This window comes from Lemur catta, chromosome 25 (assembly GCF_020740605.2).
Source record: "Lemur catta isolate mLemCat1 chromosome 25, mLemCat1.pri, whole genome shotgun sequence".
Classification (NCBI taxonomy): domain Eukaryota; kingdom Metazoa; phylum Chordata; class Mammalia; order Primates; family Lemuridae; genus Lemur; species Lemur catta.
The window spans coordinates 6,122,724-6,150,361 of record NC_059152.1 but is presented as its reverse complement, the minus strand read 5'-3'; the positions used below and the strand labels follow the sequence as shown (position 1 = coordinate 6,150,361).

Here is a 27,638-nt window from a genome sequence, read left to right as displayed (position 1 = left end):
TCCCTAAGCCTCAGCCATTGGGGAAGGGGAGGAATGGAAATTCTTTAACCTCCTTTAAATATATCAAGAGCTAAGCATGGCAAGAGAGGTCATGGAGATTTTCTTCTAAACGTTGAGGGTGGGAATAATTAGGGTATGATATCCAGGAAAGGGAAGGCATATTTCTTCATGACCTGGAGGAAAGAGAGATAAAGGTATGATTCAGAGCTCAGCAGGTGCCTCGTTTTCCTCCTCTGGGGAAGAAACCTTAAGAAGGAAGATTGGGAGGGAGGGACAGAAACTCCCAGACAAGTATGAGGGAGCCTGTGGGGTAGCTAGTCCCAGGCCCGTATAGAAGCCCACATGCAATCATACCTAACATGACTCTTTAATATCGGATGAGCATTAACAAGAAAGATGTGCTTAAGGCAATGCTTCCTAAGGCTCACACGCAGCAGGGAAGAATTTGTCACATGCCCCAGTGGTAAAGGGCACAGTGGTTCTGAGAAGAAGGGTAGGTGGATGGGATCATGAGGTTGGGACAAAGGCCACCGTGTGCAGGGATTTCATGCTGGGAGCAGCTCTCTGGAACACGAACTCCAGCAGTGGGTGCCAGATGAAGAGATGGTACCCGTTGTAGCAGTCCTGGGAGCAGACCACGCATGCCAACCTGTCTAAAGCAGAAATGGACAAGGATCTAGAAGATGCCCTGGGCATGCTTGGCCCTCATTCCTCACTGCACAAGATCATATAGACAAAACCTCTGATGGTTAGTGACGTTGAGCATCTTTTCATGTTTGTTGGCTAGGAACAAAAACCCATTTGCTGCATATTCTCATTCATAAGTGGGAGCTACGCTTATGGACAAGTACACATGGTCATACAAAGTGACACAATGGACACTGGAGACTCAAAAGAGGGCAGGGTGGAAGGAGGTGAGGAGTGAAAAATTACCTATGGGGTCCGATGTACACTGTTCGATTGATGGATACACCTAAAGCCCAGACTTGGCCATTATACAATATATCCATGTAACAAAACTTCACTTATATCCCCTAAATCTAGTGAAATTTTTATAAACCCCTCTATACCCCAAACTCCTATCCAAAACCAATCTTGAACAGCAGCAGGGAAGGCCCGAGGAGAACTGAAAGTATAATCATTTATCCACATGCGACTGAGTTATCTAAACCAACTCTTTAAACGATGGCAGCACACAGCGCACGCACATTGAAATCTATCCTTCCAATAGGTTTCTGAGGAAAATAGACCAATCATGGAAAATACAGGAACTTTATTTTCTTTATACACCTGAGGAGTCTGAATTAATTGAACTCGAAAACTCCTTCCTTAATCAGCTAGGATCCTAGTCAACTTTACTTCATACCAGGTGGGATAATTAACAAATGGCCCCAGTTAATAGTGTCAACCGTTGAGGGAGCGAGGTGGAAAGGCCTTCCTCCCCATAGGAATGTGTCTGACTGGCAGTCCCAAGGAGAATTAAATTTTCAACCTCAAATTTGCAAGATGGTGACTTTTTAAATTTGATTAATGAACCATTAGCAGACATCTAAAATTCCCACTTGAGCCGATTATTAACACCACCACTAATCAGCAAATTAATAAGAAAGCATTGAGTCTAAAAGCCAAGGTTGTTAGAGACTAAACCATAAGATAGGTTCTATAACCCGGCTCCCATCCCAGGAAAATAAAATCTGCCAGTTCAAAATTCGTTGCTAATGTCTACACGGTTAAAAAATATAATAATAAACTGCATCTGGGATGCTTGTCTCCATGGCCCTCCAGCTTCTTGTAATTTCTAATGAGCCTCTTGGGAGCTAATGGTTGAGTAGATCTATGATATCTAAGTTAACTAGGGAATTCTTGACAATGAAAAAAGCTTCGAAGCCCAAAGTTGTCTAGTATACTTTAGAATAATTAAGGTTATGACTTAGTGCTGAGAAGCCCAGAACAACTGTTTCTGGAAGTCACAGACTGTGGCCAATGAAATATGGCAATCATTTTTTTGAATTCTTTTATTTCTTCCAGAAATACTTCTAACTGCATCTAAGTGTCAGATTTTGTGATCAGTGGTGAGATACAGAAATGAAGGCATAATCCATACCTCAGTAACCTCTTAATTCAATAAGGACAAAAGACACAGGAATAATCACACTACAGGAATGTAATGACTAGGTAGAAGTTGACATGGGGCATGACACAACAACAAAACATTTTGGATACCTACTCTTATGTACATTCTGTTGTTTCTCCCCAACATGGCCAATAAATATTTTTTAAAATGTTGTTTTAAAGCAATTTTTTGTCTTCATAAGATCATTTCATCCTTGGTTATTAAAAAAAAAAAGACACTTATCTTTTTGAAGCATATGTAATAGATAACCACTAGCTGGCACCAGATCCTCACGAAATGTTATGCGTAATTTGTTCTTGGCAGAACTAAACATGTCTTCCCAATACGATATAAATAACATTACCATTACCAAGTAGGCACTCCATAAAAATGTTCAAATATGTATTATTTGCTGGATATAGTATTAAGTACATAGTATTGTTGGATTTAAAGAATAACAAAGTGCTATTTACATTGGCCTAGAAGAGAAACATGTTATTTCTAGTGATTCAAAGGTGAATTTATTTTCAACCGAACTAAGCTGGGTTGTAACATTATTACAATATTATGTATTAGAAGGTAGAATTGAATATTGTGGAACCCATTCCTGAAGGAGGAAAAAGAACATGTCATTGAGAAATATTACTGCCACAGTATTCACATGAGTGTCTTCAGGAGGTGCAAAAGAGCAGCTGGAATTCTTGATTTCATTGTTGATATTTTATTTAAGAGAATCTAAATACCATTTAGTTCCTTTCAAGGCACAATACATTGTTTTTAGCTGTCGCAGAAGGCAGACTTGTGTTCAGGACCCCTCTGGAAAACATGGTGAAGACCAACAGTGAGAGGTAGGAGTAGAGAACAGCTCTCTTTGTTCAATCACTGTAGCTGGTGGATAACTGGGCATACAAACAATGGAATATTATTGAGCATTAAAAAGAAATGAGCTCTTAAGCCACAAAAAGACATGGAGGAACCTTAAATGTACATTAGTAAGTGACAGAAGCCAATCTGAAGAAGATACATATTGCATGATTCCAACCATATGACATTCTGGAGAAGGCAAAACTATGGAGACAGTAAAAAGATTAGTGGTTGCCAGGGGTGAAGGAGAGGGAGGGATACATAGGACCAGCACAGAGGGTTTTCAGGGCAGTGAAACTATTCCGTATGACACTACAATAGTGGATACATGTCATTATGAATTTGTCCAAACACACAGAATGTACAACACCAAGAGTGAACCCTAATACACTATGAACTTTGGGTGACAATGATGTGTCAATGTAGGTTCATCATGTTAACAAATGTGCCACTCTGGTGGGGGATGTTGACAATAGGGGAGGGTATGCGTGTGGAGGAAAAGGAGAATTCATACTTTCTGCTCAATTTTGCTGTGAACTTAATACTGCTCAAAAAAATAAAGTTGATTAAGAAATACCCAACTCACTCAGGAGTCCTGAGTACTGTGGGAGTGGATTATCAGGGTGGACTCAGAACCAAGGGGATGAGTCAGAAGGTTATTGCAATTACCGAGGCAGATTATGGTGATGTGGATTTGCATGTCAGCATTAGAGATGATGCAGCGTGGCTGCACCTGGGATGTATTTTGAAATTACAGTCCACAAAACTTGCTGATGGGGTGTGTCAGTAAACGTGCCGAGGGAAAGGGGACTCTTAGTTTTTCCCAGCTGGGTGAGGTGTTGCCATCTACAGAGGTGGGGAAGCCTGCGAGATAAAGAAATGTAAAAGAGGAGAGAAATCCACGATGACTCCTGGGTTGTATTTACATACAATGTTCATATTTACTGGAGTCTCCAAATGGGATGTAGCTCTTTATACAGTCGATATCGAGACTCAGGACTCAGAGCATTTCCAACACAGATACCTGTATAATAATTTATCCTTGGTTCGTCCTTTTGTGCCATTGCTTTTTTGCACCATCAGGGGTGATACGAACATATCACTGAACACACAACACGAACATATGAGGATCAATCACCGAGTGTGGCAGAGCTGCCTCCCATTACACAGGGCCTCTGCTACATTTCCCCAAATTCTTCTTCAGTGGGCCTACCACATTCTCTCAATGTGCTCTAGTTGAAATCAGGACACTTCAGCCCAAAATCTGTCTTGCATACTCCAACAATGTTCTCTTTTAATGGGCTAGGAATTGTCACGCAGGCACAGCTACCAACAGACTGTCACAGTTCTCGAGGAGCTACCCAGAGGACTTTAACAAGTACGTTTGCTTGTCACTTCTTTACAATCACTAGGATTACCCATGTTTAATGTTCAGCTTGAAAATACTTAAAATGTCCCCAGCTAGAATTGCTTTGAAATAAAAAAATCACTGGGTAGAAGCTAAGTTGTCATAATTATCCTTAAAATAAGGACTCCTCCAGGAAGAAACGAAAGCCCTGAGGCAAGTGTGCATGGATACTTCTTTTTCTATCACACCTGGCCTGCTGTGCACATGAATGATTGAGCTCCTGCCTTTACTATAATTTTTTTTTCCCTATGAAAAGCTGGCTGCAGTGTGAAGACATGTACAGATTTTCAACTGGAGGAGAAAATAGTGTCTAGGCACTTGCATAGCCATCACTGAAGTGGCATTTTGATCACATTATGTTGTTCCTCTTGTTTCTCATTTGTGGGAAGGTGAGTAGCAACACAGAATTTTGGGATTCCTTGTCCATGGGCTTAATGCCATCAAACACCTTAAACGTCTTGACTTTAACCCTTAACGTGTTTGTTGAATGTTGTAATTAAGAAATGAAACCCAGAATACCTCTCTGATGACAACAAAAATTTCCCTGGTGTAAAAATGAAATGCCAAAGAGTAGGGAAAATGGACTACTAGTTACTGAATTGCTGTTGTTAGTACTGATGATTTAAATGGTATGCTTTAAAGGCTAAACAGAACCAAATAAAATTCTTCATAGTATAAATAAATCATAGTAAGTTCAAAAGGCTTATAATAATGATTGCTATAATGGATAGTAATGGGACAATGATAAGTAAGTTTGTGGAAATTATCATATGTCGGAATTCACCTTGAATTACAATAGAAGCCTTGAAGTCAATAGCCTTGAATTATGAAGGATATGGAGGCTCCTAAATCACGTGTCCCCCAATGGGGAAAAAGCGTACCCTCCTGTCTTAGTCTGTTCAGGCTGTTGTAACAAAATACCATTAACTGGGTGGCTTATAAACAACAGACATTTATTTCTCATAGTTCTGGATGCTGGGAAGCCCAAGATCAAGGCACCAGCAGATTTGATGTCTGATGAGGGCTTACTTTCTGGTTCATAGAGGACAACTTCTCACTGCGTCCTCACGTGGTGGAAGGGGTGAGGCGTCTCTCTTGGGCCTCTTTTATAAGGGCACTAATCCCATTCGTGAGGATGGAGTCCTCATGACATAATCAGCCCCCAAAGGCCTTACCTCCCAATACCACCACCTTGGGGGTTAGGATTTCAGCACATGAATTGGGCGGGGGTTGGGGGGGGGACAGGATCATCCAAACTAGAGCACTCCCTTTACAGAGCAGACACACAGAGAAAGACTGTAACAGACATCTCAGTTTAGCAACTGAGACGCTTTCAGATTGAAATATTAATTTCAAAGATACACTCTGTTGCATTAAGCCTGATTTCCAAAAGGAGAAAAAGATTTAGTGGTGTTAGAAAAGAGGGCTTCACATAAATTTCTTTTCTAGGTTACGTATTTATTGCTAAGAGACAAAACTTTATTTCGGTTTCACCGTTAGGGGAAAAATCTTCTAAAATAATTCCCACGCATCCCTGCATACTTACGCAATCATATTCAAAACAACACGATCTTTTCTTGATGATCCAAGGTCATGGGGACAACACTTATTCTACTATCCTTAAGACAGCAAGGCCTTTGAGGCTACATGGTTCTAACCCCTAATGCTTTTTGAGCTTTTATGTCATTTTATGCCATTTTTAGGGCCTCTGCCTTCTCTCAGTCAGTTGTCACTTTTTGCTGCTCTCAGCATCCTTGCCTGAAGCAAGATCCCATCCTCCTCTAATTTGCTACTTGGGTTCCTATGCAGATCTGGAAACCACAGAAATGCTACTTTGGCACAGGGTCTCACATTTTAGCAAATAAACCCATCAAAGAGCACAAGTTAGAGTGTGAGAGTTTTAACCACTACTTTGGTCAAGACTTCTTGAGTTTAGTTCTTAGCTGAGTTTTGGATAGAATTAGATTTGGGGATGTGTAAGAGAAAGTATAAAAGCTATAACAAATAAAATGTGGATAATTTCTCATGATATCTTTAGGAAAATTTACCAGGACATAGATATTATATAAACTATTTAAGGGGATCAGAAGTAGATGGCATCATTTATCTGGAGTTCTAGGACAGAGGATGGCATGAAATTTGGGAGCTGGAAATTCATTCTGTGCGTGGAGGGGTGGGAAGAAAAGCTCACTGAAGTGACAGGGCAGCATTCTAGGCTTGCGTCTCCCCAGATCCTGAGTGAATGATGACGTACTCTGTTCTCTACCCAGCCTCTGTGGAAGGAGCCTTCCAGACTCAGCGCTAATTTTGGTTCAGTTTCCCAAAAAGGGCAAATAGTGTTCAAACCAGAACTCATAATTAATTCATCTTACGTCCAACCTGTTCCTTTCTCTGTTTCCTCCCTTTCAGTGAACACCTCCAACCATTCATCAAGTCTCTCACGCCGTCGCCAAGGAGTCCTCACTCCTCCTGTCTTCTCCTTACTTCCTACACTGGATTCATCAGCAAGTCTTGCAAATTTTACCTCCAAACACACCCTGAATCTGTTTGCTTCTCACCCCACTCATTGCTGCCACCCTGCTTCAAGCTGCCGCTGTCCCCCAGCTGGACTGTCACAGCAGCCTTCTCATTTGTCATCATTCCTTTCTTGCTTTCTCCACCCTTTCCCCAAGTTATTCTCTACACAGCACCCAGAGCAACCTTTTGACACTACAGCGACATCGTGTCACCCTCCTCTTCAAACCTCCGTACACTTCTTGCCACACTGAGGGTAAAATGCAAACACCTTGCCTTGTTCTACAAGGTGGGACGTAAGCAGGCCCCTGTCTACCTTGCCAACTGCACTTGGTAGTTGGGTCCATTCTTACTGGCTGCTCAATAGCATATTGGGGCTAGGAGATGTCCTTCCCTCCCGACACCTGCCCACACCTTGGAACTAGACAGGGTATCGTCAGTATTGAGGTCAATACTCTCCTCTTCCTCACCTCCCTGAGAGTTAGCTGCTGGCCCTCAGCACTGTCCTCCTAGGATCATCCCCACCACTATCCACATCCTCACCATTTCAGCAAAATCAGGACAGAAACAATGTTGAAAAGTTGCCAATCCATAGATGATAGAAGCACTGACTTAATAATAGGGAAAGCAGTTTTTATTCTCCTTCTACCCATGGCTCACATGAATAGCATCAGATATTACATAATAATAGGGACACTGTATCTACAAATCTATTCAGGGATAGAAAGAGCAGAGAGATGCTAAAAGACGTAGCCAGGGAGCAAAAAAGAACAGTTTCCCTCATAGAGGCTCATGATAGCCACATTGTCAAAATATTTTTAAATCCAAAGGAACAGATGGGAATAATAGACAGAAATGCTGTTCCTTTTTCATAACACAAAAGAAAGATTTAAATTGGGATGAACACATTCTGGATTTCCTAAAACAGTTAAAGGTATCAGTACTGAGATCACATACTACTGGTGGAGAAGAAAGCACTGTGAGCATGGGCTGATTTGACCATTAAGGACAGAAAACTGCATCCTTCCTATTGACTTCAACCTAATTTATCTCTCCTGAACAGCACAAAACTGATAATGCCAAAGGTTAAAATAGGTATATTATTGGTATCTTCCAAGGGAAATGTTACAGAAGATATTAAAGTTCTGGTACAGTTTAAACTCCAAATGAGCACATGAAATTATGCATGTAAATTACACTTAAGGTAGCAGATTTAAAAAGCAGCCTCCCTACCATCTACAGAATATTATACCTGCTGGTTCGAGCCCAGAAGCAGACATAGAGCTTTCCAGGGAATATTTACACCTGTCACATTTACATAGGACATTCCATGCTGTGACTCTTCCAGCAGCCTAGCATGGCTGGTGATATGTAGCCGCCTCTCACAGATGCCGTGACAATGGACATATACTGCCCGCCACCTGCCTCAGAGATCCAGCAGAGATGCAAAGTACATGTAACAAATGAAAAGCCCAATTAATCATTTCATTACAACTTCACTCATATGAAATAAAAACCAGTTGATGGGCACACAGCCAGCCCTGGTGCGATATAATATCTTGGTGTGCATTATGAATTAACAAAGAAAGACGGTATATGCTGCTCAGTAGAGCTTGCCTGGGGTTTTCAAAAAAAACTCTAGGCTTTTAGTCATAATTAAGGATTTGACTCTTAGCCATATCATAGCCAACAAAACTCAACTTCCTCAGAGTCTTGCTTTCTCTTGTTTGTAAATTAAGGACAACAGTTACCTATCCCACGAAGTCCCTGTAGGTGGCATAATGAATGCAAAAAGCTTTTGTAAAGAGAAACCGTGATCTAGGTTCTAATCAATGTTATTATTGTTGTCGATAGCAATCCACATGTATTGCTGTTCTCTTACATTTCGTAGCGAGGAAATCCAGGTGGTATGTGCTTTTACACATGTTTCAGAGTAAAGCGATCTGAACAGAGGAATAGCCCAAACAGCTAAGTGACTATGCCAGAAATCGACAAACTTCTCCACATAGCTGACAAAGTTCTGTTGCCTCAGATCTGGTCACTGATGTCTTGGTTGATTCAAATATCAGAGCCCTGTGACAGAAAAACTTGTGTGCTTTTTAAACTAGTTCAGTGTAATTAGCATCATCCAAAAGGATATATGCAGGTCTGAGGGAGATCAAGAATTATTAATTCACTATCAGTTCAAAATATATCCATCGAGTGTCCACTATGTGTCTGGCACTTGACTGAGGGCTGAAAATAGAGTTAGGAACCAGTGAAGTCTAGTCTCTGTCTTCTTAGAGGGGACAGCTGCTACTTTATGCCTGTCATTGCATTCTTAATAATAAAAATCATTTATAGAAGATGCTTTCATGTTCATCTTGAAAGTTTTGTCGTTCTCAAAATTATGAAAGAGATTAGTAGCTCTGCTTAAAGATTGTGGAAATTAAAGCTGAGAAAGCTTAAGTCATTTACCTGAAAGTTAATGTGGCTAGTGAGAGGCATTCCTTAGTTTAGGAACTACTCCTCCGTATTCTTCCTCCGGGGATTTGGCAGGGAAATCGCCTGGCACAGCTGTGAGAAGTATACAGGGCCCTGCCCTTCTCCTCCGCCTGATCCAGGGCTCTGCTTCTCCACCTCCTGCTTAGAGGCTGCTGCAAGGTGGTCCCATCAGCATTTGCATGGGTCACCCTTTGCAGTGGCAGGGATTTCATGCGTGCTAGAGCCTGACCTAGTTTTATCTTTTTTCACCAAATTTCCAAATTCTTTCCCTTTTCCCAAATTCAGCTGTTGAAAGTACCCTCCTTAAGAGTCCCCAGCGACCTCCTCCTCCTGGTATCCGTACTCTGTAGTGCCCTCCCACCCTGCACTGGGGTTGGTCTGTGTAACCAACAGATGGTGGCAGAAGGGATGGCATGCCACTTCTGAGATCAGACTACAAAAAGACTGAGGTTTCAGACATGGGGCTCCCTTTCCATTAATACAATGGGAAGATATGGGGGAAGCTCTGTCTAGGACAGCCTTGAGAAGAGGTCTAGGTGACCAGGAACTGAAGCCTCCTGCCCACCACCGTGTGAATGAAGAGGACCGTCGTCAGTCCCTGCAGATAACTACATCCCGGCCAACAGCTTGACTGATGGCCCCGTGAGAGACCCTGAGCCGGAACCACCCAGGAAAGCTATTCTTGGATTCCTGACTCTCAGAAGCTGTTTAAAGCAATGGGTGCTTGTTGCTTTATGCCGCTAAGTTTGGGGGTAATTTGTTATGCAGCAATAGATAATGAATATACTTACTCAAGCTTCAGACTGCAACACCAACTCTTCCGATTCTCAAGTCTTCCCTGATTATACAACATCATAGCTATCTGCTAACATTTTTTTACTTCCCTAGCCCCTGCCTTCTTTTCTCCTTTCAAAAGCATGATTGCTAAAATAATGTCAGTTATCAATTACTGAACAATGACTACGTGCCAGGTACTCTCCTAAGCAATCTGTATATATTATTTCCATGTGTTCTCAATGGTCCTATGGGGGTAAGTATTATTCCGATTGCAAATGTGGAGTTGGGAAATTGGAGACATTTAATAACATCTCACCCAAGAAAGAAGTTGGTATTTGAGCCAAATCTTATTAGCTGCAGTTGTATCTCTTGAACACTGCACCACATAAAACTGTCATAGCTGTGCTAGTTCTCTCGAAGTCAAAAGTATTTGAGACACGGAAGATATAAATGGAGAGAAGCTACCACGTGCAGAGTTTATGCACAGTGGGAGGAGTGGGAATAGAAGTGAGAATCTTTATGTAATCCATCATTTGGACATTTAGATCATGATACAATGTTGCCCTCCCAAATTTTTTCTCATCAGACATCTTTAGATTAGAGGAATAACAAATTCTGCATGAGGCTTTTCCAAATCATGGAAGAGGATGCCAAAAATCAGTAACATTATCATTCTTTATAGTAAAAATTTTGTTATAGAAATCAGTAAGAAATCTAATACAAGCCAATTTCACTTTTGAATGTGCATGACAAAATTCTAAATAAACAAAGAAAACAACAAAATTCAACATCACATTAAGAAAATAACACATCATGACCAAGTGGGTTTTTTTAAATTATGGAATTTCAAGGATAATTCAACAGTAGGAAATCCATTCATAGAATTCACATATTATTAATATATGTAAGGACATATGCATTAAAAGCTTTAGAAAATAATTTATCAATCAATTCTACTTGTAAAAACAAACATCCACATACTGCAATAGTGGTTCTCTTTCAGGGGTTCTCCAACATCAAAACTATTTCCATAAAAATATTAAGATATCACTGTCATTCTCTCAAGCATGTCCAGTTAATTTTTCCAGGGGTTGCAATGACATGTGATATATAGCAAGGGATTGAATGGAGAAGGAGACAGGTGAATGCAGCTGCCTTCTAGAAAGCTCAAGATTAAAGCGACTTGTAAAATATAAAACAGTGTCACTCTCCCCACTAATTTTCCTTTGGAAAATATTTCAATTTGTAATGAAAATTATGCTGATTATGTTATTTACTGATTGGCTGCTTATTGTTATCTTACATGACTAAATATTTTAAAATTTTATTTTAATTTTCAATATAATACCAGTAGAAAAAAAACATAAAAACAAAAACTATGGATACCCAATAATTTTTAGGAGTAAAAAGGAATGATAAAGAAGACCAAAATGCTTGAAAACTGCAATTATATGAGATAAAAATTAATGAATTATTGTCCACTTTCTTCATTATATGCATACTTAAAAAAAAATAACCAGTAGAAAAGAAAACCCCATTTACAAGAAAGAGATGTTTTTTAAAAAGAAAGAAACTTCACAAGAAATGCATAAAACCTTCCTGAGGAAAATTTAAGATACTCCTGAACACCACAAAACTAGGTATATGAACAAATGGATAGGATGATTCAACTTCATAAAAAAACTCAATCTTCCCAAGTTTTCTATAAATTTAACACATTCAAATGCCAAAAAAAAAAAAAATGTGTTCTTTTCTGGTGCTAGACAATTGGTTGCAAAGTTCACACAGAAAAATAACTGGGAAAAATCTAAAATGAAGAGCAATGAGCGAGAGCTGGGTGGATTGGGAGGGTCTAGAGCAACAGACATAAACGTACTGAAGTCAAAACGGTGATGTGCAGAAGGTGAGATCTCCAACCGAGATGCTGCCTTTGCCCCATTTTGTTGTCTGTGTTAGGAACTCATCATCCGTTTCCCAGCACAGGACCCTCCGCTACATTCCAATGATGATACACCAGGCTTTCTCTTCTTTCTTTCACCCTAAATTTTTCTGGCATAATTCTACAATGTGGTGTGAGATTTCTAAACTGCCATATCTCTGAGAAAGACTTCTTTGACTTTGCTTTTAATTAAGTCTGTTTCCTCCAACAAGTTATACCCTTCCTTTTCTGTGGTTTATTTTAAGTCCTAACTCACTCATCCCAAGTGCTTCCCTTCGTGACCTCTGGTGTCAGGGTTGGGCTTGGAGCAGCAGCACCCCGAGTTAGTAGAAGAAACATCGAGCTGCCACTCAGAACACTTTTGTTCATTCCCAGCTCTTCCTAAAGGAAAACGAGTCCTAGGGGAAAACAAAACTCAATCTCTGTAAACTTCAGTTTCCTTATTTGTGAAACGGGGATAAAATGAATGCCAACCTAACAGAGTAATGTGAGGATTCAAAAGACAATTTGTAAGTGACCACACTTCACACCACTACTGGCTTTACCAAGAGGTAGGAAGTTGTCATGATTGAGTGTGGGCCCTGGGGCCATCACACCTGCTTTCGATACCAGCTGCCTCACTTAGTACTCATGGGGCCTTGTGCAACTCAAATGTCCTGTGTCTGAGATTCCTTGGCTGTAAAGAGAAGATCACAATCCTTCCTGTGGTGGTTGTGATGATTGCTCAAGCTAATTCATGTAAAGTGTTAAGAACAGTGCCCGGTACCTGGGGAATGTTCCCCAGGCACTAACAAACTAATTGTTATTACCTACCACCCATCTTCTTGCCCAACACGGTGAAGACAGAGGTGTTGGTTCTCCCAATGTTGCCTCTGTTCTCCGGGGAGGGAGCAAGCAGAGACACAAGAATACGGGACCTCCCTGTCCTCCCTCATAAGCAAAGGTCACTAAGAATCAAGCAAGATAAACAGGAAGTCATCACTATAAACAACACATCTTCCTGTCTCTCAGACACATGAGCAGTAATTCAGGCTGAGGACTTCCTGGAGTTTTATGTTGCTTTGAGTGATACTTGATGAAGGAAAAGACCAATTTTAGGTCATCTGGATTCTAAGTAATATTCTCTGTGACTACCTTTGTCAGGGTCTGTTAAGAACTGGTGGTGAAATGTCAAGCATTAATAAAAGTTGCTGAGGGTAACCACACGATCACGTAAGTCTCTTCTAGTGTATTTTTTGAGTCTTTTAAAACGAAAAGATAAAAGGTAGGACAGCATATGAATAAACAAGATAAAATAACTACATGCATGTTTTAGGAGGTTTCTAGGCCTGATTTTCTCAGGAAAAAAAAATTACTAAATATACTCTTTCCTGAAGAAAATTGCCTTCCTTGGAGAATGTACTCAGGTTGCAATCGCCTCCCTTAACATAGTAAATAAAGAACAGGCTTATCAGAAATTATTATGGTGGATTAGGGAAATTTTTAAAGAAATTGCTTGTTCAAGATAACCAAACATGTTATCAACATGAAATAATTATAGCAAAAATTATATTATTATATATATTATTTTTATATATATTAATGTTAACACTTTCTCAAACATAATATGAGATACAACGTCTTAGTCCAGATTAATACAAAAGCTACATTCCCAGTATTTGAGATAACGAAGCCAGTGATGGGAATCATTTGAAAATTTAACACCACAGTAACAACAGCCAGAAAAACAGACGGTGCTAGCTGCCAAACTTGGTTCAATTTTTTTGAACTTATAAGAAAAAGACAGCAGTCACCCAATGTACTACCAGATTTCAAAGCATGTTATTCATTTTAGAAATGGTAAATATGTGAAAATCCATGCTGATTATGGAATGCACTAAAAACATGCAGGCATGTTCTCCTGGGAACACATCTGGAACCTCCTTTTTGGAGCTATTTCAGAGAAATGTCATATGTACGTCTTTGAGGCTGAACAAAATAGAGACAATTTAGATGATTGCTTTCACATGTGTGAAAATCACACGCCGGTCTTAACTAAATACCGTATCACTGGCTGACAGAGAATCAGATGTTAATTTCACATGCAGAATAATAGACTTTGGTCATGGGGAAAAATGCCCAGTCAAGGCTCAACCTTCTACTCTTGATAACAACTAGAATTTAAATCTCAAACTCTTTTTCCTCCCTCTTCATACTCTGTTCCCAGTTTGCTTAATATCATATAAAATCTGTAATATATTGAATTTAAAATTTGAGTTTAGGATAAAGAATTGAAGGCAGACTCTCTGCTCTTCAGAAGACCATGGTCTGATAAATGTTAAAACAAGTGCTCTAAAATCAATGAAACCACTAGAAAATGCTAATATACATGATTTTTTAAAAGGATTAGATGTACAAGGTATATGTACATCAGCTATTTTCACTACTTTGTGATTAAGATTTGCTTAACTTGAAGTCAGGAAGAACTCAATGATTATTATTTCTATTCTGAATATTCTGATGAAGTACATTTCCATTTCTCTACTTAAGTATTTTTATTCATGACATCTTTGTTGAATGGCTGGCATGCATTCAACCCTCAAGTAACAGACTGAGGAAGAAAATAAGGTGATCTAATGCTTGTTGTTTCCATGCTAGCAGGAACTGTAAAAATTACTAATCTCACCTTCTATTTGATGATTGCCTTTGCTCTACTCTATTTCTGGCTTATGACTCCTAATCTATACTTGAATCTATCATTTCCATCATTTGAAGACGGAAGTGATATTTAGATAGTTTTGAGTATTGGAAGTTTTTTATATTGAGATTTTATTTTCCAGTCATTTTCATAGTGGTCATGCAGAACCCAACATATGGTAAAGGATAAATAAGCCTCATTCCAACTCTATCTAATAACATTTTCAAAATATGAAGACACTTTCCCTGAGTCTTCTCATATCCAGGGTCACGAATCTCTTTAATAATTTCACAGTTTTTTTGTTCTTGCTAATTTATTTTGTCTCTTCAGCATTCATCCATTCACCTGACTCCAGTTCAGCCGCCATCTTTTTAAAGTATGGTATCCAGAACTGGACACAAGATTCCTAAATTGAGTCCTTTCAGCCCTTTGACAAATAGAATTTTTACTTTGATTTAGCTAGATCCTAAAATTCTATTAATACAGACTACTAAAGCATTAGCCTTTGGAGGGGTTCATAAAAGTATTGAAACATTAAATACACAGGTCAACCCACATACTACATTATCTTTGACATGCTATAATTTAGTGTATTTCTCCCATTATATTCTTGAGTAGTTTCTGGCAATTTTTCTCTGGAGTTCTTTGTAAGTGAAGAGTCCTTTATAGTGTCATGACCTTAATTTTTGTTCCAGAGTAAACATTGGTATGCTTAGAGAAGCTAACATTATTATATAGAGGTATTAAATACTGGAATGATTATTCTGTGTCAAGCTGACCTAAAAGTGACCTCAGGGTTTTTTAGAAAGTAAAATCATGTTGCATATATTTTCTACATCTCTAGGCCTAAATTCATGGAATATAGTATTATATTTTACATGAAATTGACTTTCAGTATATTTTAAAGATGCTGAGCTGCTGTTTCAGATTTCCCTTTCCCTAGATTTTCTGGCTAACGGCTTCTAACCTATTTTTAAGTAAATAAATGCCAGCGTCAAACTGAATCAAGGCAAACAAAATGCAAGGTAGGAGATTACCTTTCCTTGAATTAATAAAAGCTTTATAAGAATCAACTGCTATCTGTTACATTTTTTATTGAAATGTACAATGATAAGGATTGTGAAGGAGAAAACAAAATTTTAAAAAATCAACAAAAAGTGCTGTTAGGACACCTTCATTTCTGGCTTTTAAATATAAACATACTTTATATATTTATCAAGGCAAATCAATCCAGGAAAATATAATTACATAACTTAAAAGTCTTTCAGTCAAATTATATCATAATTTCATAAAATTTGAGTGTAGAGTTTTTTATTCTAATGAGAATATCAATCTCTAGACTTTTAAAATTGATAGCGATTATTTCACATTTTTTTCAATTAACCTTTTAAAAATCCATAACAAAAATGAGAGCCCCCTTTGTTATCTCTTTCAGGTACTAATAGTTTCTGTAAACTGGATATATTCACAAAAATTTAGACCCTTCTTGAAAAAATAAAGTATACAGGTTGCTACACAAGATCACTATATCTAAGTATTGGAGATGGGACTTATTGCACTGGCTCTGCAGGGTGAGTATTGCACAACCGTGCCCGACAGGAATATTCTACACACAGTAGCTGGGTTCCCCTGAGTCAGAGTGTGTGGCCTATAATGCCTGAAAGATGCCCTGAACTCTGGAATTTCGAAAACAGCAAAAGGTATGCAAAAAGGATATTTGAAAACCATGAGTAAAATATAACAAGACACCTATGAACATATATCATCTATCAGAATATTGCTGTTTTTCCTTATACCACCTTTTTTGGAGGTATGATTATTTTAGAAATTTCGTTTTGTCATTGCTTAGCTAATACTACAGCCAGAGAATAGAGATATATTAGGTAGTTGGCTGAAGAAACAGCCATTAAAAGTTCTCTTCGGAGAACCTTGCTGCTAACGTCCCTGCCATCATCATCTTTGTTAATGAACCCTCAGGAAGGACCCAGAAGGCTAAACCCAAGATAAAAGGCAGCACCAGTGTGGCAAACAGGGCCCTTGGGCAAACATCAGCATTTCAAAAGTATCTGAGACCACCTCAAATTGTTACAATTAAAAAAAAAAATGCCAAGAGGTGTCGCCTCTAAAGTAATGAAAGAAGTTGAAAGGTAAGGAAAAGAATGGTGAACACCATTCTCAGAGGCACAGTGACAACCTGGAGCTCCATGTATTTTCCTCTAGAATACAAGCAACAATGAGGTGTCGCACATCCTCTTCACTGTAGGTAGCACAAAGCCCCTCATAAGCATCTTCGGATTGAATAAAGGAGATGAAGCCAACGGCTTCAGAGTGGTTTCTGACTCCACATCCTCCTTGGGATGACTTTCCAATTGGCAGCCTAGTGAGGATGAGGTGGGGGCCAGTTGTGAAACACTCGTGTGTGCTCCTTGCTGGGGGGAGACATAGAGAGCTGCAGCCTGACTCCCACTGGACAGAGAGAAGACAGTTGCCAGACTGTGCCTCCCACAGGGCACACAAAGGACAAGGGGCCAGAAGAGCAGTTCTTAGGCAATGGATCCGGGGAGTATCATTTGATCAGCTGACGTGCTCAAGAGCATGAGAGTCGCAGAGCAAGGAACAGATGTGGGGGCGCAGGGGAGCAGGCATGGCTGAGTCCTCTTGGAGGACCAGGCCATGGAAGCTGAACGAGGCTGGATATGGACCACCAGATGTCCAGGGAGACAAACTGGATAAACATGGGAACATAATGCATTGACCGGTTTCTAGAGGTTGCTTAAAACAAATAAAAAAATAAAAATCCTACTTCATGTCTTTGCAATAGCTATGTGTGTGACCTCATAATCCTTTTTCTCCATGAGCAATAAAACCCAAACTGAATTTTGAGTAGCAAAGCCAGGTCACTCTCACTTTTAATCTTTTGAGAATTCAAAAGAGAGAGCAAATGCAACATAGCATTTTATAACTGCATTGCTATCTGAAATGGAAATACATATGTGCATCAACAAACCTTTGGAGTCTTTCTATTTTGGTCTGACTCTGAAGGTGGTTGAGAGGAAAATTTTAAGGTGTCCTTATCAATCTTGATTTGTCTCTCATGCTGTGAACCTGCTATTTATTCTAATAATACTTATGTAAATATCATTCTCTAGTGCCTTGTCTGTATTTAAAGAAATTTACAGAAGAAAAAGATATAGCATCAAAATACAAAGAAATAGAAGAGATTAGACATGCTGTCTTATGGATGCTTGTAACCATTCTTTAATTCCTTCCACAGTTTTCTGGTATTACGGACATTTATTATTTGTTACTCTGAGGCACACAGTTTAACATTATTAAGGAAGAAAACCAGCTAAGTTATTGTATGCAGATCCAATGTTACACCCTTGAAAGTATGAGCTGATTTGAATTTGAACCATGTAAAACGTTAGTCCGTGAAAGTTGACAACCAAAGCAGGTTACTGATGGGTTTGAAAAGAGGAAAATTAGGGAGGCATAACATTTTGACTTATACTTTTACCATAAAGCCAGAGAGAAATATAAACAGTAAACCACAAGGAACTGCTTTGTTGCAGTGCTTTTTTCTTTCAAGTGTATATAGAAGCATCAAGCACCTCCAATGCCATGAGCAAGTAAACAAGTGATGTCATGGTGGAAAAATGCATAGTTTTATAAATAAAAGATTGCACTGTTGAAATCTGGGTCATGCTATACAAAAGTGGCAATCTTTCCTTAGCCAGTTCACCAGGATACTGCGGGATGTGCAGCAGGGTTACCGCAGTCTTTCCTTGCCTTTCCCAGGGCACCGCTCACTTCCCAAACACTGAGCATAAGATCAGAGGTGACAATGGTGTGTTTGCTTACCACAGGCCTGTGTACATCCCAGAATGCTCTCTCTTGGCTATCAAGAATCTTCCTTTCGATTTTGTCTCTCTTCTTGTCCACTCTGTCAACATCGTAACAATGAATGATAGGCAGCGTTAATTGTAGTGCCTCTCTGGACAAAAGGCCACAACTTGAACAAATCTTCCAAAAGACTCACAAGGACTCACTTTGCTTGTGCCTCTGCTTGCATAAAAATGAACTCCCACTTCCGGGCAAACGCTCTCTGCAGCCTGGCCAGGCTCTCCTGCAAAATATACCCCAGGTGAAGACCTGCTGGTGTTCATCTTCACTACGTCCTTCCGGTTTATTTACTATATGTATTTGTCAATAAAACAAGTATAAAATTTCTAAAGTACTGAGCATGCTCTGGTTCTGAACGATAAGTCATGCTCACTGAATTCTGCTAATCTTCATATTAATAGTCTCGGAGGAAGCAGAAAGACCTGTTACAAAAATTAATTTTTGTGAATAAATGACTCTAGAGAACACAACTAAAAACCCACTATGTATCTGCAAAATACTAAAATATCCTTGTAATGATAAAAGCACTCCAAGTGAATCCATTGGATTTTTCTGTGCCCACTTTATGTAGAAACAGGAAAGCAATAAATTCCTACCGCTGGTTTAATCAGTCTATCCAGTACCTGACAATAAATGTAAACCCTTGGCAATCCACAGCCCATTTCCACACACTGCTTTGAATTCAGTAAATCACAACATAGCAACCATATGAACAAATGACATCAGATTAATTTTATCTGCTGGTGGTGACCAATCTGAAGATTTTGCAAAAACTATTTTCCCAGTCAATGGTCTTTAATTCTCAGAGTTTAGATAGCTTCACTACAGTATATAGCTGAAGTTTTCAGAGTTAAATTGATTTTTAGAAAATAAGATATGCTTCTAATTTGAGTCTGTGTATTTAGAATTTGAGTTTGTGAATTTAGAATTTCACCATACTCAATGTGAATGAAAAGAAGAAGCAAACAGAGATTTTTAAAGCCGTTGGTCTGTCTGATCTCTGGAAATCTGATCTTTACAATCCATGCATGTAGAAGGTTAACAGAGTGCCCAGGAAAAACAAAAAAACAAAAAAACAAAAAAACCATAGGACTTTCTTTACCAGAAAGTCCTTGGTACTTACAGCTTCATAGTCTGCTAGCTCCAGTCTTGCCTTGTTTTGCATTGTTCTCTTGCAGAGGTAAACGGCTGAAAGGGGGAAAAAAATGGATCATTTCTTGCCTGCCTATTAATACCAAGGTATTATAAATAAAAATATAGCATTATAAATCAAGAAACTTGTCACTTTTTTCCCAAGTTGTAGTTTTTGATCTTGATTTTTATTTAGACAAAAATAAAATAAATAATGATGTAATATTATTATTGGAAATCAAACACAGTGGCATTTATGTTATCCTAAGAAGATAAACATGTTAAGAAACTTGGTAACCATTTTTTCTATTTTTATTCAATGGTGGTCACAATTTTAACGTCCTAAGTAAACAAGGGAAAAAATAAAGCCTTTTAAAAGAGATATCAAATGGATGCAAAAATCTAGATACACAAAGGAATTGTATGAAGAGGGAATCATTATTGGCACATTTAACGATTTCTAGGTTTTACTATCAACTGAAAGAATCTGTTAATGGGAACTGAAGTCTTCCTGGCATCTTCTTTGCTTCATTTCACAAGGGCCAACCATTAATCATGTTGTCACTAGAAGAGTATAACATCTTACCTATGTAAAATACACTAGCTTTTACAATATTTCCATTCTTTTGAGAACTCAGTCCGCTCGGCTGCTGTGTCAAGTCCATCTGGGAAGCAGATTTACAGAACGGGGAACAGAGGGAGAAGAGGATGGTGACAGCAGTGTTGTGATTGAGCAACTTTCTTCAGTTATTTCAGGGTATCCTTGTGACTCTCATGATAATATCAAGACATGCAGAGCCCTCTGGTAGAATCTCAATATTTTTTGTCATTTTTTGCATGATATTTGATTCTTGTGAAATTCAAGATAAATTATATCTATTCTAGATGCATTCTACAAGGCTAGCTCTGTGGGGATCCCTTAGAAATACCATCACCTTTGCAATAAGCTATATTCCCCTCAGTTTTGGATAACAAAGTCCGGCTGGTGTCACTGAGGAAAAACAAACACAGAAAATTTGAGACCACTGCAAATGTGGATAACTATTGCTCACAAAGATGTTATCCATCCTTTAATACGGGTGTCCTAAGATGTGATTTTCTTTAATTCTCTAGGGAACAAAATGAAGGTGTGGACAGACAGTGCCAGGCATGGAGTAATTGTTTCACATCTATTTGTTGCATGAGAGGATGTACAAATGAATGAATAGGATATTTTCAGAAGGAGATATTTAGAAGTCAAATCAACTTAAGTGATAAATTCTCCCCAAATGTCTACTTGATTCTTTGGTATAAAGAAAGAGGAGAAAAGATTTAAGTCTGGGTTGGCAGAGTAAAGAATAATCTGGATACTGGTGAAGGCAGATATGTTCATGAATATGTTCATGAATGGAAAGGTCTGAACCCCACCAATCTAGACTAGATATAGTTGCAGTATGTGCACAGGTGCACAGGATACTTTTTATTCTTTCTCAGCAGAGAGTATCAGCACTGGCAAATTGTGCCTGAGGAAGGAGGAGGTCCAAGTAGATGAGAAAAGGTTCCGATTCCAGGCAATTTTCCAATTCATCAAAGATTGAAAAAAATGAGAGTACTTTATGCATAGTCAAAACTACAGCTCAGGCCAAGTGTTTTTGTGCTAATCCCTAAATTATTTAGGCACTGAAAGTGCTCTAGATGGTGCTATGTATGGACCTAGGTCCAGATACAAAGAATGAATCTTTTAAAACACAACCTTTGAATATTTCCTGCACTGCCAAAATACTGAAAATATCAACTAAAGATGCTATTTCTGGGGTTCTATTTAAAATGTTGTTTTCTATTATTGAGGGTTTGATTTAAATGCCAAATTTAAATACACCTTTTTGCAGTAGTTTTCTGGAAGACCATAATAAGATAATTTTGAGGACTTGAGAGTCAAACGAATACATAATTTAATAGGAGGCTATGTCACTAAGTGGGAGAAAGTTTGGGAAGGGCTGAAGTGCTACTCTGGCTAAAATAGCTGCATAGTAAAGGCATAGAAATTGGTCCATATGCAACTTAGAATTTAGATGGAAAATTCAAAGTTTCTGGATCACATCTCTGAGCAGAAATGATAGAAAGTGAACGCTGGCATTAGGTCTTTCCCTTTAATGTCATAAATCTCTGTATAAGGTGGAGAGCAGTCTCTTAAGCAAACACTGTTGTTCATGACAAAAGTATTGAGTTGTATCATACAGATCAGCGAGGAAATCACTAGGACTCCAAAATCAAAATATGGAAAAGACATGCATATGTAATTCACATAAACTAGAAATACAAAAGCTGAGTAAATATTTGAAAATTACTCAACTTACAACCCAAGTGATGCAAATGTAACTTATATTGTCATAAAGCAACTTGCTATATATATTTTTTTTATCTTTTATTATTTATTTTGTGGGCTAATTCTTCCCCTGTTCCTGAATTTAAAAAAGCAGTTTGTACAATCTTGCTTCTCATGCTTGGGTAATTCAAAGAGTCTTAAATTATTAATAAGAACGTTCATCCCAAATAATAATCAAATAATCACCCCGCTTGTGGGTGAAACAAGAGTGTGTGACTTCTTTCTCCTCCCGCCAGGTCCCCGTGGTGGGGTTCCTGCATCTGAGGGTAGTTCTGTTCTTAATTATTTGAGGAACTGCCATGCTGTTTTCCATAGTGTCTGCACCAATTTACATTCCTGCCAACAGCACACCACGGTTCCCTTTTCTCCACATCCTCACCAACACTTATCTTTCATCTTTTAGATAAAAACCATTCTTAGAGGCATGAGGTGATATCTCATCATGGCTTTAACTTGCATTTCCCTGATAGTTAGTGATATTGAGCACCTTTTCATATACCTGTTGGCCATTTGTATTTCTTCTTTTGAGAAATGTCTGTTCAGGTCATTTGCCTGGTACTTAATTGGCTATTTGTTTTCTGGCTTGACTGATGCCACTGGGGTGATCTTGCTTGCCTCTTTCTGGACTTGACAGATGTTTGAAGCTCCTTATGTCTTTCACGGTACTTCTGTGGATTCTTTGGAAAACCTCACCCTCCCCATCACTGGGGGTCTCTCACTGCAGTGCCCTGTGGGGACTGACCAATGCCACAGTCCTTGGGTTGTACCTCTAGCTATTTACCCCTCTAGGCTGCCTTGCAGGACAGACTGTCTTACAGAGGGCTTGGATCATGTCTAAGGGAAACGTTCACACATTCTCTGCTCTGAAAGAAGGCTGTAGAACATAGCCACTTGTCTTTCAACTCTTCCATCTGTGGCTAGACAGCCTGCTTCTTGCCCTTTATAATTTTATGCCCTAGAAGTCTATTGTGTTCCCAGGGCTATGTGACACCTGTCAAGCACTCTCAGCAGCCCCTGGAGGTCTCTCACTGGGAGTGGGGTGAAAGACAGGCACCCCCGGACCACCCACACAGGGCTGGGGGGGGCAGTGACATCTTAAGAGCTCCAAAGTCAGTCTTCAAACTATTAAATAAGACCTTGCTCTTAATATTCTCAAAGTGAGCTGAAAGCAACTACTGTGATCATTCCTTTGTCAGTGAAGTACAGCCCTTTTTTACAACTGTCTTGATCCAGATATGACTGGATCACTTTGGCTGGGTTTCCATGTTAGCATCCTGTTACAAAAATCATTTACCACTCAGCAAAATGGCAAAGGCGCTTAAGAGTGGGAATAATATATTCTGGTAATAGAAGAGTGAAATAGCACTGCTGGTAGGCATGTAAACAGGAAGCATCTCCTTGGAAAGGGTGTGACAGTGAGTAATGAAGCCTTAAAATATTCATGGCCATAGTGTCAGTACTTGTTTTCTGGGAATATAACCCAATTATGAAGAGTGTTCAACAAGATACTTAGATCATCATTCAAAACGATGTATACAAATTGTTGTGCCTAAAAAGTTGAAATAATTTAATTTTTAAGACCCTAATAATCCCTCATTGTAAAAGTTCAGATGATACAGAAAAAATATATAAAGTAAAAAATCATTATAATATTACTTCTGTCATTATTTTGGTATATATTTTAGATTTTTTTCACTTTATATAGACATCCATGGATATACATATGAAGATCTATATTTATATAAAATCTATTTGCATATATTTATTTATTTATTTTTTAAATGTACTCAAACTGTACCACTGTTTTACAGTATTACTTTTCTCTTTAATAGTATATTGTGGCTAACTTTTCATACCAATAAGTGCTGGGCTGTAATATTCTTAAAAATTATTTCATGGTTGAGATATACTGTGATTTATTTAAATGAGCCCTTACTATTAGATATTTGGGTTGTATCTATCATTTTGCTATTGTATATACTAATATTTCTGTACACCTGTATGTACATATGTATATGTGTATGTATATATGTATCTTTATTTTTTAGAAATTGCTAATCTCCTAAAAGTGTTGTTGCTGAGTGAAAGGGTGTACATCTTTCAAGCTTTGTGATTCTTATAACCAAATTCCAGAAAGTTTAGATATGAGCATCTCTCATACCCTCTCCAACTCTGGAGTCTATTCTCAGCAAAGCAGAGTTATTCTGGTAAAACGTAAATCAGACAGTCGCTGCACTCAAAACCCTCCATTTTACCAACTGCTTCCCGCCCCTTCTCTCTCCAGGAAAAGCCAAAGTCCTTGCTTCCTCATAAGTGACCCTCAGCCTCGTGTCCCATTGCTCTCCCGCTCAGCCTGAGCCACACACCAGACATCCTCCCAGACCTCTGCTTCTTTCCCCTTCCCTGGAGAGCTCTACCCCCAGAGCTGGACTGAATTCTCTGCAAGGCATCTCCCACCCGCCCCATCTAGCCTCCTTCTCATGTTTTCTCCACACAACTTTCCAGCTACTAACGTCCTACTTACGTATTCATTTATGTAAAGGCTACATCCCTACCCACTGCTAGAATGTCGGCTCCATGAGGACAGAGAGTTTTGCCTGTTTGTTCATTGATGGATTCCCTTTTCCTAGAGCAGTACTTGGCACATAATAGATGCTCAAAACATAATCATTGAGTGAAAACAATCATGTTTATTGGCCATTGGAGATTTTTGGTTTGCTTTGGGTTTTTTTCCTTTTTGTGTGTGTGTGAATTAACTATTTATGACTTTGCTAATTTTTCTATTATGGGATTTGGCTTTTTCTTATTAGACTTAGGCACATTTGTATATTAGAGAGAAACACTAATGTTAGATATACAGGTAGGAAATATGTTTTTCCCAGGCTTCTGTGGGAAAGTTTAATAAAAAAAATACAGATAATATTCAATATACCTAAGTAAACATTGATTTGGTATATATATCTCTACATATTTGTATATAAAAATACATTTATTTCTCTATGTATACGTACACACACACACGTACATATGCTGCATCAATAGTACATTTTCTGCAGTCTGCTTTTTTCACTCAATATAACATTACTGAGATTTACCCAGGCTGCTTTCAATAGATATAGCTTGTTTCCCTTAGCCGACGTAGTCTATCCAACAAATGTAGCACATACTGTTCAGTCATATCCCTATTGTTAAATACTTAAACTCTTTCTTCTTTCTTTCTTTTATCCATTATAATGATCTAGTGAAGGTTTCTCTAAGCATATATTTCCAGAAATGATATTGGGGGTTGTGGTGATTGGCACAGTTTGAATTTTATGACACTGCCAAATGTCTACCCATAATACCCTCCTAGTAAGGTACAAATATACCCCCCTCAATTCCAGACTTGAATTTTTGCCAATCTGCCTTGAAAGAAGTGTGTAAAGTGCAATACTTTCATTATATTTCTGTATTGCTTTTTTTCTTATCTCCAATAGTTTTCATACCATAGATTTTTATGTAGAAGATTTCCATGAAATGTCCCCTTCACTAATTTGGCTCCATTTAATACTTTTTACTTCGGATTATTTTTGATTTGATTAGTAGTGCAACTTCTAATTTCAGTTTCTCCTGGTATGTGCCTGGTATATCTTTGCCTCACCGTGCATTTTAACTGAATCCATTTGTTTTACTTCTCTTTCCCTAGACATTCTTGGATCTTACTTCTGACCTAACCTAAAGATACTTGTTTTTTAATAGATGAATTTAAATATTTTCATTCCTTCTTGTAATAGTTATGTTTGGTTTTCCTTTTCTCATGTCTTCATCTCTCCCACTCTCTGATGGTATTTCTTTGTTTTATATCTTTTGTTATATAGAATGAATTTTCTTTAATTCCTACACTAACAATTTAGAAATAATAAAACTGGTTACCATCTTTACATCTTTAAATAGATGCTAAAATGTATATTTTTGAATTTTAACCTCAGAAATTAAACATTGCCTAATGCCTCCCTCCATAAATGATGAAGAAATTAGCACATCTTCACTCCCTCCAGTCTTCCTATTTTTTTTAATGACTTGAATTTATTGTATACTCTGTCACAGTATTCACATTCCATTCAGAAAATATTTTTATCACAATTATTTAGATACTGGAGGGCATGCAGAGAAACCTGGTGTCTTGGAAAATTAAAGCCAGAAAACTTCTGCAAAGTCATTTTTTTTAAAAGTCTAAATTTGTTGAAACTATTCTATCAGGGTCCTAATCCTTCTAAAATGAGAGCTATTACCTATTTTGGATTCCAGTCTTATTTCTTGTGATCTTTGGCATTGGCTCATTTGTTTGGGAATGGAGTTATTATATTAGTGAAGTCAAACTAGAGAAATATGCTGTTAATCCTGGGTTTGCTGTTACAGCTGTTGACAGAGCTGTGCCAATCATTCAAGGGCATTGCATTGCTCTTCTCCCAGGTTCTCCCTTCTGCTCTTCAGCTTGCTCCCAAATGTCTGAGAGAAACTGTACTCTCTACCAACTGAGGTCAGGGACCGAGGCTTTCTCTTCCGGTGCCATGTTTCAAGCCTAAGAAACCTCAATCCAAGATGGGGAAAGCCTTCCTCTGCTCTCCCCAAACTTACTCAGATTTTCAGCCCTCACATATTGGTATTGGGAAATGTTAATGGAATTGGTCAGAATCTCATTCTATTCTATAAAGTTTCCCTAATTTTTTAAGAGAAGAAATTATAAGTCTGATACCATCAAGTCCTTTCCATTTGGCTAAATTTTATTGATTCTAGAAAAATGTTAATCTTTCAGATGAGCAGTCCACTGTGTTCTAATGATTCCTTCTATTCTAGTTTTGTTTTCTTTTCATTTCTTTTGTTCTTTTCAAGGGAGAGGAGCAGTTTTGGTGAATTTCTGGAAAGTATAGTGTGCTAATCAGTTGTTACTTCTCACATCTACTCCAAGACTCAAATATATTTTCAGTCTATTGAAGCTGAATAGATAGATATATATTTAAAACCACAATGACTTTTGGATTTTTAAAAATATATATACTGAAATTATCCTTATCTTCACACTAAAGAAAAAAGATAATTATCTTTTTTGTATGCAGAATTTCTAAAATAATTCCTCAAATGAAGGTATTTTAAATTTTAATAGAAGACTCTAAAATCTAACATTCATTTAAAGATTTAGAGAGTAACAATGCATTAGTAGGAATGAAAAGTTAAAAAAAAGAAAGTAATTTAGAGAATTTTAATTTTTTAAAAGTTATGACTCAATGGCAACTTAAACATTAATTAACTACAAAGAGAAATTGAAGCTTAATAAAAAACAACTAGAGAAAATATTATACGAATGATTTTTAATTATTTGATTTTCTGATATATGTTAGTAATGAAGACTGTGTTACCATAAAGTAAGAGTAGGAATTAACTATTATATGGGATCCTACACCTTGATAAGAGAAGGCTTATCAA

General features: G+C 38.1%; 1 protein-coding gene across 4 annotated transcripts in view; it reads right to left on the bottom strand.

Moving 5' to 3' along the window:
- The window catches only part of RGS7 (regulator of G protein signaling 7), a 327,482-nt gene that overhangs the window by 35,610 nt on the left and 264,234 nt on the right, over positions 1–27,638 (bottom strand). For all 4 annotated transcript variants that reach the window (XM_045536992.1, XM_045536991.1, XM_045536993.1 and 1 more), the window contains 3 exons: positions 19,803–19,867; positions 18,826–18,902; positions 18,638–18,719 (listed from right to left, as the gene is read on the bottom strand). In XM_045536992.1, the coding sequence (XP_045392948.1) occupies positions 18,638–18,719; positions 18,826–18,902; positions 19,803–19,867 (224 nt within the window). The remainder of the gene's footprint in view (positions 1–18,637; positions 18,720–18,825; positions 18,903–19,802; positions 19,868–27,638) is intronic.